At 37.1% G+C, this 12,429-nt stretch overlaps 1 protein-coding gene across 9 annotated transcripts in view; it reads right to left on the bottom strand.

Moving 5' to 3' along the window:
* DNM3 (dynamin 3) overlaps nt 1-12,429 on the bottom strand; it is a 651,174-nt gene that overhangs the window by 346,302 nt on the left and 292,443 nt on the right. For 6 of the 9 annotated variants that reach the window (XM_059875294.1, XM_059875295.1, XM_005216884.5 and 3 more), the window contains exons 13-14: nt 6,499-6,550; nt 5,638-5,667 (exon numbers count right to left, since the gene is read on the bottom strand). The exons of 1 other annotated variant lie outside the window; for it this stretch is intronic. In XM_059875294.1, the coding sequence (XP_059731277.1) occupies nt 5,638-5,667; nt 6,499-6,550 (82 nt within the window). The remainder of the gene's footprint in view (nt 1-5,637; nt 5,668-6,498; nt 6,551-12,429) is intronic. 2 more of the 9 variants (XM_005216889.5, XM_024976120.2) reach the window with 1 other exon arrangement.

Genomic DNA, 12,429 nt, shown 5'->3' with positions numbered 1-12,429 from the left:
CCAACAAGTACCTGTAGCCATCATCTCTGATGCACCTCTTCCAGGATATATTCTCTATTCTTCTAACAATAATTCTGACTTCAAGTGGAGAGGAAATCACCTACAATTCCAGTCCATGTGATCTGATCTAAGCTAATCAGTGCATCTCTTTCTCTGGGACATGACTGGTTTAGGAATGAGCACATGATCCAAGCCTGTTCAGAGTGAGCCTCAAGGAGTTTTTCTGAGAATTCTGGAAGACTCATCTATTTCTTTGGAATTCAGACTAGGAATGAAACACTCTGGCTGCCATACTGTAATCTTTTGGGGCAGAAGAATGCAGCCAACAGCAAAGAAGCAGAATCAAAAGCCAGAATTTGTCTAGTTCATCATGGTGTATCAAATCAATTCATCTTGATTACTGTTTGCATCATGGATTAAATAGTACTTAACTCTATCTATTGGAGAAGGCAATGGCACCCCACTCCAGCACTCTTGCCTGGAAAATCCCATGGATGGAGGAGCCTGGTAGGCTGCAGTCCATGGGGTTGCTAAGAGTTGGACACAACTGAGCGACTTCACTTTCACTTTTCACTTTCATGCATTGGAGAAGGAAATGGCAACCCACTCCAGTGTTCTTGCCTGGAGAATCCCGGGGATGGAGGAGCCTGGTGGGCTGCCGTCTACAGGGCCACACAGTCAGACACGACTGAAGCGACTTAGCAGCAGCAGCAGCAGCAGCAGGAAGTACCCTGTAAGAACCTGCTTTGCTCCCTGCCAAAGGAAAAGGTCTTCCTAGTTATACAATTGCAAGTGGATGCAGTTTGGGCCAAGGAGCATATCAACTGTGTCTTCCTGCTCATGTAAAAGCCATATCAATCCTCCTAGCTTCAATATATCCCGACCCTTAACACATTTGACTCTGGAAAAATTCATCGCTATTTCTCTTTACTACCCAGAACTTCTGAAGAGAGCATTTCACAAATATCTGTAGCTATCATTTGTCATTCCTCTCCTCCAATGTTTGTTCCTTCTTATTCCAATAACATCTATGACTTTAAGGTGGCATTCTCTTCCCTCTTAAATCTTGAGATATGACATCCCGTTCACTGACTTCAACCTCTAACCCTACCATTTCCTCCCTTAATCCTGGTACATATTTTCTCTAATTTCAAAAACAGTGCCCTGGTTTGCCGATTTTCTTTCAATCTTCAATAAATATCATCTTTTGTCTTTTCTTTTTTCTGGGCCCAATCTCATATTATATTTTCCTGTTCCCTTTGCAGTGAGGTGAGGCCATGACTGAGTTCTGGTCAATGGAATGGAAATGGAAAAGATGTATGCCGCTTCCAGCCTGGTCCTTATAAACCTCCCTCACTCAGGCTTCTTTCTTTCCTATCCGTTAGAAGAATGAAAAGAAGTTGAAAGTCCATGACTGATCGTGTGAAGCAAGAGTGCCTCAATCCAGCCCCACCAAGAGGAGTTTTATTGACTTCTTATAGCAAGGTGAATTAAATTGTTATTAAGCTACTGAAATTCTGGTATTGTTAGTTAACTTCTCCTAATGTCCTGACTAATACATTAATCAAAACCATTCATGTTACATAATCCTTTATTTCAGCCTATCTTTCTTTAAAACTTTAACTCATTTACTCTTTTGACCTTATAAGCTGCCTACCTGGAAAAACTTCAGTTCAGGGTACTAATTCCATTGTCTGCTTTCTCAGCTTTATTCTCCCTCCCAGCTGTGGAGTAGAAAAGTAAATTCACAAGGCCAAGAGAACTGGTACTACTGTGGTTTGTCCATGTGATGCATGGGATCTTCTACCAGTCCATTCATTTGACAACTTCCCTGGTGTTTCCTGAGTCCTTGGAAATATCTAATACTACTTGACCATTCTCTTTTTGAAACTTTCTCTTCCTTGAACTTTCCTTCAACTATTCTCCAAGTTTCCTATCTCTTTAATCACTTCTGAGGCTCCTTTTCCGTTCCTTGATCTGTCCCAACTCTTCTTTCTCCATAGTCCTTTAAATCCCACAATTCCTTCTGTTCTTATTCTCTGAGGTGATCTCATCTACTTCTATGGCTTCACCTCTGATGTATACATTGACAACTGTAAAACATATCTCCAGCCTAGACAAGTCGTGAACCTCAAACTCTACTGACATCTCCATTAGGCACAAAAATGTATCTGAAAACTGAAATCACCACTTCTCTCACCTTCACTGAAATCTGCTCCTCCCTCATCTGTACTCCCTGTCACCAGACCTCCTTAGCCATAGCCTGGGAGAATGACTTCACACTGCCCCCCACTCCACAACTATTTATAACTCTCTTCATCCTCTAAATACATCTTGAATCTACCCTTCTCCTATGTACCTCCTGCTGCTGACATTTGTATTTTCTTACCTGAATTATTTCAAAAATGTCTTCATCAATTTCCATATATTTAGTTTTATTCCTCCAAATCACTTCATATGGCTAACACACAGATCTTTCCAACATATAAATCAGATGATTATCTGTTCCCTACTGGAAATCTTTAGTTGTCCCCTATTTTGGGAATAAACAGTTCTCTGACTCTTCTGAAGTCTAGACACTTTAATCCAATTTCCCACTGGACATTTTCACTCCAGTCTTCCATAGTGACTCATACTCAATGTAACTATCCTTCCTCAGTATGTTCCTTTCTCTATGAAGAGCACCACCACCTTATCTGTGCCTATATCACATGTCTGGACAGCACCGCTGACAATCCCCAGACTTCTCTTCAACATCTGATTCATCACAAATCCTTTCGCTTTCTACCTAATACCTACCAAATATCCTAAATTCCTCCTGAATTCATCAGCTTCTTCTCAAACCTAGTACAGAGAGCTTAGCTAGCCCAGATCATCATAATCTTTTGTCTGCAACAGCCTCCTTCCACACTATAAGCAGAATGATCTTTCCAAAGTATTATTATGATTGCACTTAAAACCTTACAATAATACTCCACTGCTTTCATGGTCACATACACACAAAAATAGCTTCAATGGAGCTTACTGTCCTAGTGAAAGAAAATAAAAAATAATAAATAAACAAGATAATAATGGCAAGATTTGGGGGAGGGAAGGTGACGTTAGATTTAATCTTCAGGACCAGCCTCTTACTGAAGTGATGTTTCCATTAAGCGTGAAGTATCAGAAAGAGCTAACCTTGAAAAGGGAGACAGTCTCCAATTACTTAACATCATCCCCACTGGAATGTGAGCTCCCTGATAGTAGGGCCCATGATTTAGTCATCATTCTAATGTCTACCATAGTTTTTGACACTCATAGGTTTCAAATACACATGTGCTGAGTGAAGAGGTGAATGAAGTTTACACTGAAATTTCTGGGCAGTGCAACTTTAGGCTAATTGTGTGTTCACATTTATTTTTTCATACATTTGCTGACACCATCTTGTAGGAAAATTTCTAAGCAAGCAAATTTCTAGGCAGACAGAAACAAATAGGGATTTAGACTTTAAGGAGGAACTTTTCTTTCTTTATATCCTTCTAAAATATTTCAGAACAGATTCTGCATAGCCATCTCTTACAATCAGGAGCCCAAAGTGGATATCAGAATGGATGAAGCATTTGCTAGGATAGAACAGAGTATTTTAGTCCCAACAACCATAAAAGCTGACATCAATTAGCAGGCTGGACTCCAAAACTCCATGGTTTTGGGCTTCTTGATAAGCAAAAAAAAAAAAAATTTAAACACAGCTTCTGGAAGGAGGTTGGAAATGTAAAAATGTAATTCCAATGTCAAATTTGACAAAAATTATTTTTATATAAATCCAAATCAATCTCAGTTACTCAGATTCATAAAGAAAAGGGTTTCAAATTATGATGGTTTATTTCTATGAAGCAGAAAAAAATTAAGGATTCTTTAAAATATATTGTATTTAACTATTGGATTTGATTCCGAAAAGGAAGATATTCAGGTTTATAACCTCTTACTAGCAAAATGAAATGTTAAAACAACAGCAGCAACAAATTTGGCAGCAAAACCTTGAATTGATGTAAAAACTTTTGTCTTTCGTTTAATCTGCTTAGTATGATTATCATTTGTTTCACTGCAGAAATACAATGTGTTTAAGTACAGAGTACTGCCTCTGACCCCACAGCAATACTGAATAATATATGATATATACAATACTTTTCTAAAATCCAGAAAGTTCTGACCCTCAAGACACATCTGGCCCCAGAGGTTTTGGATATACGATCTGTATTCTATTATAACATTCACCCCAATTCTATTATCTTGAGTTATAAAACTTTCATAATGCATGGGCTTTGAAGTACTCAGTGAAAGTAAAGCCCCAGAAACACAATTAGCATGATTTTAGCATTTGGAAGCAATATGTTCAGAGTTTCCTTTCAAATCTGATTTAAAATGTGCATTTATGCCACTATACTAATGCTTTTCCAATCAGCATAAACTTCTATAAGCTAGAGCTTCTGACCATGAACAAAATTTTATAGATAAAACCATTATACCACACCTAGACTTAATCTGGGCACTGTAATCTACAAAATAATTGCTATAGCTTCTAATTTTCCAAATGTTTCATTCTCTCATTTTATAACTCATAATTTTCTTATACTTAATATTCTTTTTCTCCCCAAAGTTTCAAGAAACAACACCTACTTGCCTGGAGCAAAGTTTCTACTCTTTATAGGGCACATATCTAGTAAGCTGCAAACCTCATTATGGAGGTTATTTTTGGTTCTCACAATCACCTGGCAGAGAAATTTTCTATTCTTCCCATCACACAATTGAGCAAACTCAGGTTCAATTTGTCCAAGGCCACAGGGCTACTAAGTGACAGAGGAGAATTTGAACCAAGGAATACCTAGCTACAAAGTTTGTTTCTTCCAAAACATCATGAAGAAAATAATTTACCCATCCTCCAATCTCATTCTCAAGTTATGCATAGCTGGAAGAAAGACTTCAGGGCTGCCTCACCCATGCTATAAATGAGTATAATTGCTTCTTTCTTCTAATGCCTATGCTAGTAATTTGACAGTATTTTATAATTCCATTAAGTGAAGATATAGCATCTGGTTTTAAAACTTTAAGCCGTATAAAATGTCAATCAATGTAATTTTGCTTTTTGTTTTATTATTTTTTAAAAGAATAAATATAAATAATTGATATTGGGCAGGGTTATCAACAGGTATATCAAAATCACATGTTTAATATTCACCCACCTTTTAGAAGTGTCATCTACATTTATTGGAAATATCATACAAGGGGAAGAAAAATGCTTACATCTCATAACAACATAGCATAAAAGGACAGAGATGAAGGTCATTAATGATTTTAATTATTTTAAGGCCCATTAAAATTAGAGAAATATCAAAGCACCCACAGTGTTAAATGTTTATTATTATAGCATTTTAGGATTCACTAGTTCATACCTTTCAATCACAGCAAGTTATTAGCAGTGAAGGGATGAACCCTCTTAAGAGGATTTTTATTTCAATGATAGGGTGTTATGGACAAGACAATCTAAGTTTAAAAAAATTAGTAGCAAGCGCTAGTTGAGTTAATCAGTTAAAGACAAACTGTGCCCTTGGGAAGCTAAATGAAAAAGCAACAGTAAAGCTTACAGAACTTAGCTCGTACAATTTGCCTTGAAGGCGGAAGATTGGTTCCCTGAAATAGCAAAGAATTATATGCTTTAGTTCAGAAAAAAAAGTTTTTAAAATAAAGTCTATTATTACCTCTTCTCCTTTCAAAACAATGGAAAAAATTCTAGAGCAGAGGTTTCAATTTGTTCAATAATTGTACCTCTGAATTAAAAAAAAGAAAACTATAAAATCATCATTGTTTTGACTTGAAAAGAAATAACAATGCAAATATTCATTATCACATAAAACATAAAAGAAACAAACTGTCAGAGTTAATGCAGTCTCTGCAGAGCGCTATTAGTTGGAGACAGCTGGTCAGCCCAAAACAGGAAAACTCAAAAGATCAGATCTTCTTAGGAATTAACATCTTCATTAACCAACATGATTTGGCGTGGCAGAGATTAAATCTTATATCCAACAGCTGCCTTCTTTATGAGCTGTCCCTTCACTGTTACCAAGCTGTGCAAATGTGTGAACTAGTCAGCAGCACCAGAAAGCTCATGCAACTACTCACCGTATTTTAACCTTGCACTGACTCACAAGTTTGATGTTAAATCAAATTTAGGGGTAATATAAGCAAGCAAAGTAGGACACAAGGAGTCAAATTTGAAAAGCAGAGCAAATAGCAGAAAAGTTATTTAAAATAAATCAATAGGGTTACCTGCATAAAATAGCCAAAACAAACAAACAAACAAAAATGCAATTCACTCCAAAAACTTTAAAAGCAAAACAAAACAAAAAGCTGCATTTCCAGCAAAATTTGCACATGATTAATTTGCGTTAAAAAAGTCAATCAAGCAATTTAGTTCAAATTCTTTGGAGCATGCATGCACTGATTCTTTTGAACAATTCCTACCTGATTTCCAATTGTGTTTTTCTTGTGAACCTGACTGCTTCTCTGCTGAGCACTGAGAAAAGCAAAGGAGAGTAGTACTGAAGAAACTTTTAAGATTTTTTTCTGAGCAAGTAACAGATACTAAAATAAATACAGGCATTTATCAACTGAGGCAGAGCTAATATAAAAAATCCAGGTCAGTTTAATTCTGGAAGCAAAACCAACTCAGTGGAACTTCTAGAACCAACCAGTTAATCACAAAATAACAATATAAAAAAATAATACACCACAGGAAGAAAAGTTGTATTGCTATGTTAATAACAGTATTTGTGATGTCCCACAGGCATATAAGATTGTTGCACTAAAAATTGATAGTTAGCACCTTTTGAGTGTATGTCATGTTCTAAGCACTTTACAGGTATTAGTGATTTTATCTAAATTTTAACTCTGTGAGGTAGTTACCAATAGTAACAGATGGAGAGACTGAGTCACAGGGAAGCTAAGTGTCTTTCCCAAAGTTACTCCGCTAACAAGTGCTAGTACAGCTTGGACCCATCTTGCCAATACTAGACTCATATGTTCTCAACTCATATGTTTTCAACTCAACATTTCCAACTGGATGTCTAATGGGCATCTCAAACTTAATCTACCAAAACTGAACTCGTGATATCCTCCCTAAATTCCTTTCTATCCACACTCTTCCACTTCTTAATTAGTGGCAATTCCACATTTCCAAGTGCTTAAGCCAAATCCTTGGTTCCTCTTTCTATTACTTCCATATCAAATCACCAAAAAATGTTATGGGTTCTACTTCTCAAAATGTATTTAAAACTCAACATCTTTTTACCACTTCCATTGCTACCACCTTGGCCTAAGCCACTATTATCTCTCACTTGCACCATTACAATCACTTACTGTTTGGTCTCTGCTTATACATGTGTCCCCATAATGTCTAGTCTCAACACAGAAGCCAGAGTGATACTTTTAAAAGGGGGTTCATGTCATTCTTTTCCTCAAAACCCTCTACTGCTATGCAACACAATTACACTCAGGGTAAAAGTCAAAACTCTTACAATGGTCTGCAAAGTCCCTGAACCCTACTCTAACCTCTTTGACTCATATCCTCCTGTTTCCCACTTTTTGCATTAAAGAGGTCCAGCCATACTGATCTCTCTTTTTTTTTTTAACCCCACCAGGCACACTCCCACCTCAAAGACTTTACACTAGCTCCTCCACCAGCCTCAAAAATACACTCCCACCATATACCTGCACGGCTCCCAACACCATCTCCTTCAAGTTTTCATTCAAATTTATCTTTTCTGTGAGACCTATCATGATGGAGTCTCATTCTCATTATGCTATTTTATTTTTCTCTATGGCATTTTTCACCTTAAAACACACTATAGAGTTTCTACTCATTTGTGTGTGTGTGTTTATTAGCTGCCTCCCTCCATTAGAATGAAAGCTCCTTGCGAGCAGGCGGTTTTGCCTGTTTCATTCACTGCTATAACCCCAGTGGCTAGAAACTACCTGGTGCATAGCTGGATTCAACAAATATCTGTTGAATGAGAAATCCAGTGAGGCTGGTATTACGACATAAGCACAGAGGAGATGACATTCCAGATACGACCCCAACATTTAACTCCGGACTTCTCATGATTAGGCACTATGTTACTCTCTCTCTCAAAAGAACAAAGGCTTTCTTTCAATGAGTCCATGAGTAAACACATATCAATGTAAGACAATACAACTCATTTTGGTTATTTTGAGAAGACTAGCAATACTGAGCCCTCTGACTAGTTGTTTAGCTGTTTATAAAAGCTGTTTCAGAGGTCAATGAAATAGTCTAAAACAGAGGAAAGGTAGGTTTAGGTCATCAGTCAACTGTTTAAAGTAGTGGGATATTATAGTTCAGTAACACATCAGAAATCAACACCACACTTAGAAGAGTTGCTCAAAATGGCAATCTTTTATAATCTCCCATGATGTATTTAAGCTGTTTCCCTTTATACGCATAAAAAAACTATATACTACATATACCTGAGGGAGGGGAAGAGGTAGGTGCTGAAAGGCCACACTGTATTTGATTACTAAAGATATTTTGTGTGCATCTTTCTTTTTCACTTTGCTAATTTCAGAATTTAGCTTTTCTCTTTCAGTTCTTATTTTTCTAGTTTTTAGTTAAATGTGTAATTTCCTTAATCACTATGAGATTCACCTCTCTCTAAGCTTCTCTTCATAATCCACATCTATATTACTCAGGTATTTGTGGTGAGGTTGTGAACGAGGTGAATGTTGGGTCTGTGGCCCACACTGATTTCTGACTGTCCACCGTACCCTGAGGCACGGAGTGTCTACTACTCTTCCTGGGGCTTCAGACCCTATGCTTTCTTTCTCCAGGATCCTCCAAGCTTTCTTCTCTCTTCTGGGAAGAAATGGGAAAACTACTACTACAACGTGACCATGCCTTCTTCATGGATATGGCCATCTCTCCCAAGCATCTACTTGTGTTTTGGAGTTCTTTAAAGGGGAACTATTTTAAAATAAATTACTGACTGGTAGTGGTAACTTCAAACTATGGCAGACTTATAGGTGTTTACTTTGGAGTAGGTGAACTAGTGGGGACCCTTGAATTATCTATGGGTCTCCTTAAAATCGTATAAAAGAAGCTGAATGTAAAGTAAAAAAAATAGATTGTGGATGACTCCTTGTGCTAACTTAGGCAAACAGTATGACCTAAATGGACCTTAGTTTCTTGGCTTTCTTGGCTATAAAGTGTGTGTATGTGTGTGTTAAGAGACAGAGAGACAGAGACAAGGATTGAGGGATTGTACTAGGCACTTCTTAAGTGCCTTTTAGATCCAAGATTCCTTGAGATGCAAAGTCACTCTCAGATGCTTATGAAATCTACCAGGAGAGATGTTCCACTGACAAAGAACATTCAGCTACTAAATAATGCATGTATAGGATCTATCACTTGTAACAATATTCAGGGGGAAAAGACATTTATTTTATAAGATACTCTCAGATATTAGGGTTAGAACAAATACTAAATTACCTTACTTTTCACCTAAAAAAAATAATCTTTTTGCAACAACTGGTCCCATGAATCCAAAGATACTGTCGTTAATGATGTATTTAGGTACTTAAGGTTACTCCGTTAAGTAACATTATAATAAAAAATAAGCTGCCTAGTTAGAAAATATCCTTTATCATAATCCTTAGGAATGCAATGATAACTGAACTGAAAGTATCTTAAAATACTTATTTAAAAAATGTGTTCACAGAAAACCATGTAAGGACTTGGAAGTTCATTTAAGTCTTTGGATATATCCTTGGTGATAGGTCTTTAACTGGTTATCTCTGCAATATTGTACAACACACCTACATATAATGCTTTAATTTGACATAAGTAAAAAATTTTAAGGTATCAATTATCTGAAAGGCACTCTGTGGAACATATAAACATAAATAAGGTATGGTCCTTGTAATGAGAGCCTACAATTTATCTAGTGTGGGTAGTGATATACATACACAAAACATAAATAACAAAGGGATAAGCTCTGAAAGAATAAATTTGTGAAGCTGCAATAGAAAGCCAATAAAAGTGCCTCTGTTTCAAACAGGGGATATAATTACCACCATATCTTATTATCTGTGTATATATTTGTTATTAATCATATAAATTCCTACTACACACAAGTCACTGTGGAAGCTTTCACCAGAACATTAAAACACATGAGAGCAAATTAGGTTAATTAGTTTAATGTTGAGACATAATGATTTTGAAAGTATACAACAAGATGTTTAAACTGTATAAAAATAAGAGCACACTGAAAGACATGCAAAGAAAAGTAATCCACTTTTACCTCAGCTCAAAAAGATGTTTTTGCATTATTTGTTTCTATCCATGTCCATGTGCATATGCAATAAAAGACTGTAATAATATAAGAATGTGCCAAGGGGTAGGTGTGACCATTTATCAAATAAATTGCGTACGGTAATTTCTCTGAATGCTCAGAGACAAAAAAGATCATTTTTGGTCTGATCTGATTTGAGATTTTCATAGAACACTTGAAGTAAAGTTTTAATAGAGGAAGAAAATCAACTGCATTCTAAGAGAATGCAGTAGCATATGCAAAGCTAGTAGGTAGAAAGATGGGGCATGTAGGGAAGCTGTACAAAAAAAAATTATTATGGCAAAAATTATAGGACCATAGACTTGGGTTTGTAAATGACCTTAAAAGCCACCTAGTACAATAACTCTATGTTAGGGCCAATTATGGAGAATTTGGTCATTACACTGAAGGCAGCAGAAAGTATTTAAAATTTCTGAGCCAGAAAGTAGCATGATCAAAGAAGTGTTTTATTAAATAATACTTCCCTGAAATAGGCAGTATCGACTCTGAACCAGGGAAGACAGGAAGCAGCCAGCCTTAACTCCTCCCTATGACTGTTGGAATCCTGCCCAGCCTTCAAAATCAAAGCCAGAACCATTTCTGGATTATGCGTTCTCAGAACCTCCAGTTATCTCTCCTTCCCACGAACTCCACAAGCTCTGGGTCTGTGCCTGTATTCTATAAACAGGACTATGTTATAGGCAGGTCTCTAATTCCCCTCCAACAAGGTCTGCTCCCTGATGGCCAATGGTGTGTTGCATTAATTAGTATCTCACCTCTCTCACCACTTGCATGGTTTACAGTAATTTCTTAAGAAATTTTGTGGAAAATATTTTGATACCAAGGTTATTGGACAGCAAGGAGATCAAAGCAGCAAATCCTAAAGGAAATCAACCCTAAATATTCATTGGAAGGACTGATGTTGAAGCTGAAATTCCAATACTTTGGCCACCTGATGCAAAGCACCAACTCATTGGAAAAGACCCTGATGCTGTGAAGATTGAAGGCAGGAGGAGAAGGAGATGGCAGAGGATGAGATGGTTGGATGGCATCACCAACTCAATGGACTCAATGAGTTTGAGCGAACTCCAGGAGATTGTGAAGGACAGGGAAGCTTGGCATGCTGCAGTCCACAGAGTTGCAGAGTTGGACATGACTGAGTGACTGAACAACAACCAGAGTTATTTACAACCAGATTCTTAATGTTCCTCTGCAATAGGAAATTTAAACAATTTGAAGATGTGTGCCATAGGCATGTGCTGCAGCAAGAGTATGGTACATTTAGGAATCCAAAGGCAGCCAGTCTGGCTAGAACACAGAGTTAGGGGATGGGCTAGAGAGGAATAGTAACAATAGAATAGACTGAAGAGACAAGCAAAAAAAAAAAAAAAAAAGACATTTTCTATAGGGCCTTGGAAACCACACTAACAAGTTTAGACTTTATTCTGAAAGTAACATGAATCCCAGAAGGAATAAGAAAGAACATGACAACGGGCAAAAAGACTGTTGTAATAACCCAATCAAAAGAAGACTAACTTTAGTCATTGCAATAGTTATGGGAAGAAATAGACCAATTTAAAAAATGCTATAGGGTAGAATCATATGGACTTGGTTAACACAGAAGGAAATAAGGATGAGGGAAACAAAGAGTAAAGAAAGACACTCAGGTTTCTGATTGAGCAACTGGGAGTTACCGGAACAATGGAGGAAAAGTGAATTATATAAAATGATGAGTTTTTTGGGGGAATACTGAGTTGAGGCTTCCATAGGATATACAGGTAGAAATGCCCAGGATGTAGTGAAATATGGTAACAGTCCAAGAAAAGTTCTGGAATGGAGATCTAGATTTAGAAGAATCAGATAAAGCTGGTAACTGAAACCACTGCAGTGGGTAACATAGACAGGGACAGGGCAATGAGTGAGAAAGGGGTCTACAGGAGAATACTGATAAAAGCAGTTTTTAAGCCTTGATCAGAGTATAAAGAGTTCCAAAACAAAAATGAGAAGGAATGGCTAGAGCATAAAAAGGAAAGTCAGGGGACAATGGAGGGCT

Source organism: Bos taurus, chromosome 16 (genome assembly GCF_002263795.3).
Source record: "Bos taurus isolate L1 Dominette 01449 registration number 42190680 breed Hereford chromosome 16, ARS-UCD2.0, whole genome shotgun sequence".
Lineage (NCBI taxonomy): Eukaryota > Metazoa > Chordata > Mammalia > Artiodactyla > Bovidae > Bos > Bos taurus.
Note: the sequence above shows the minus strand (reverse complement) of the source record. Positions and strands in the feature narration are given on the sequence as shown.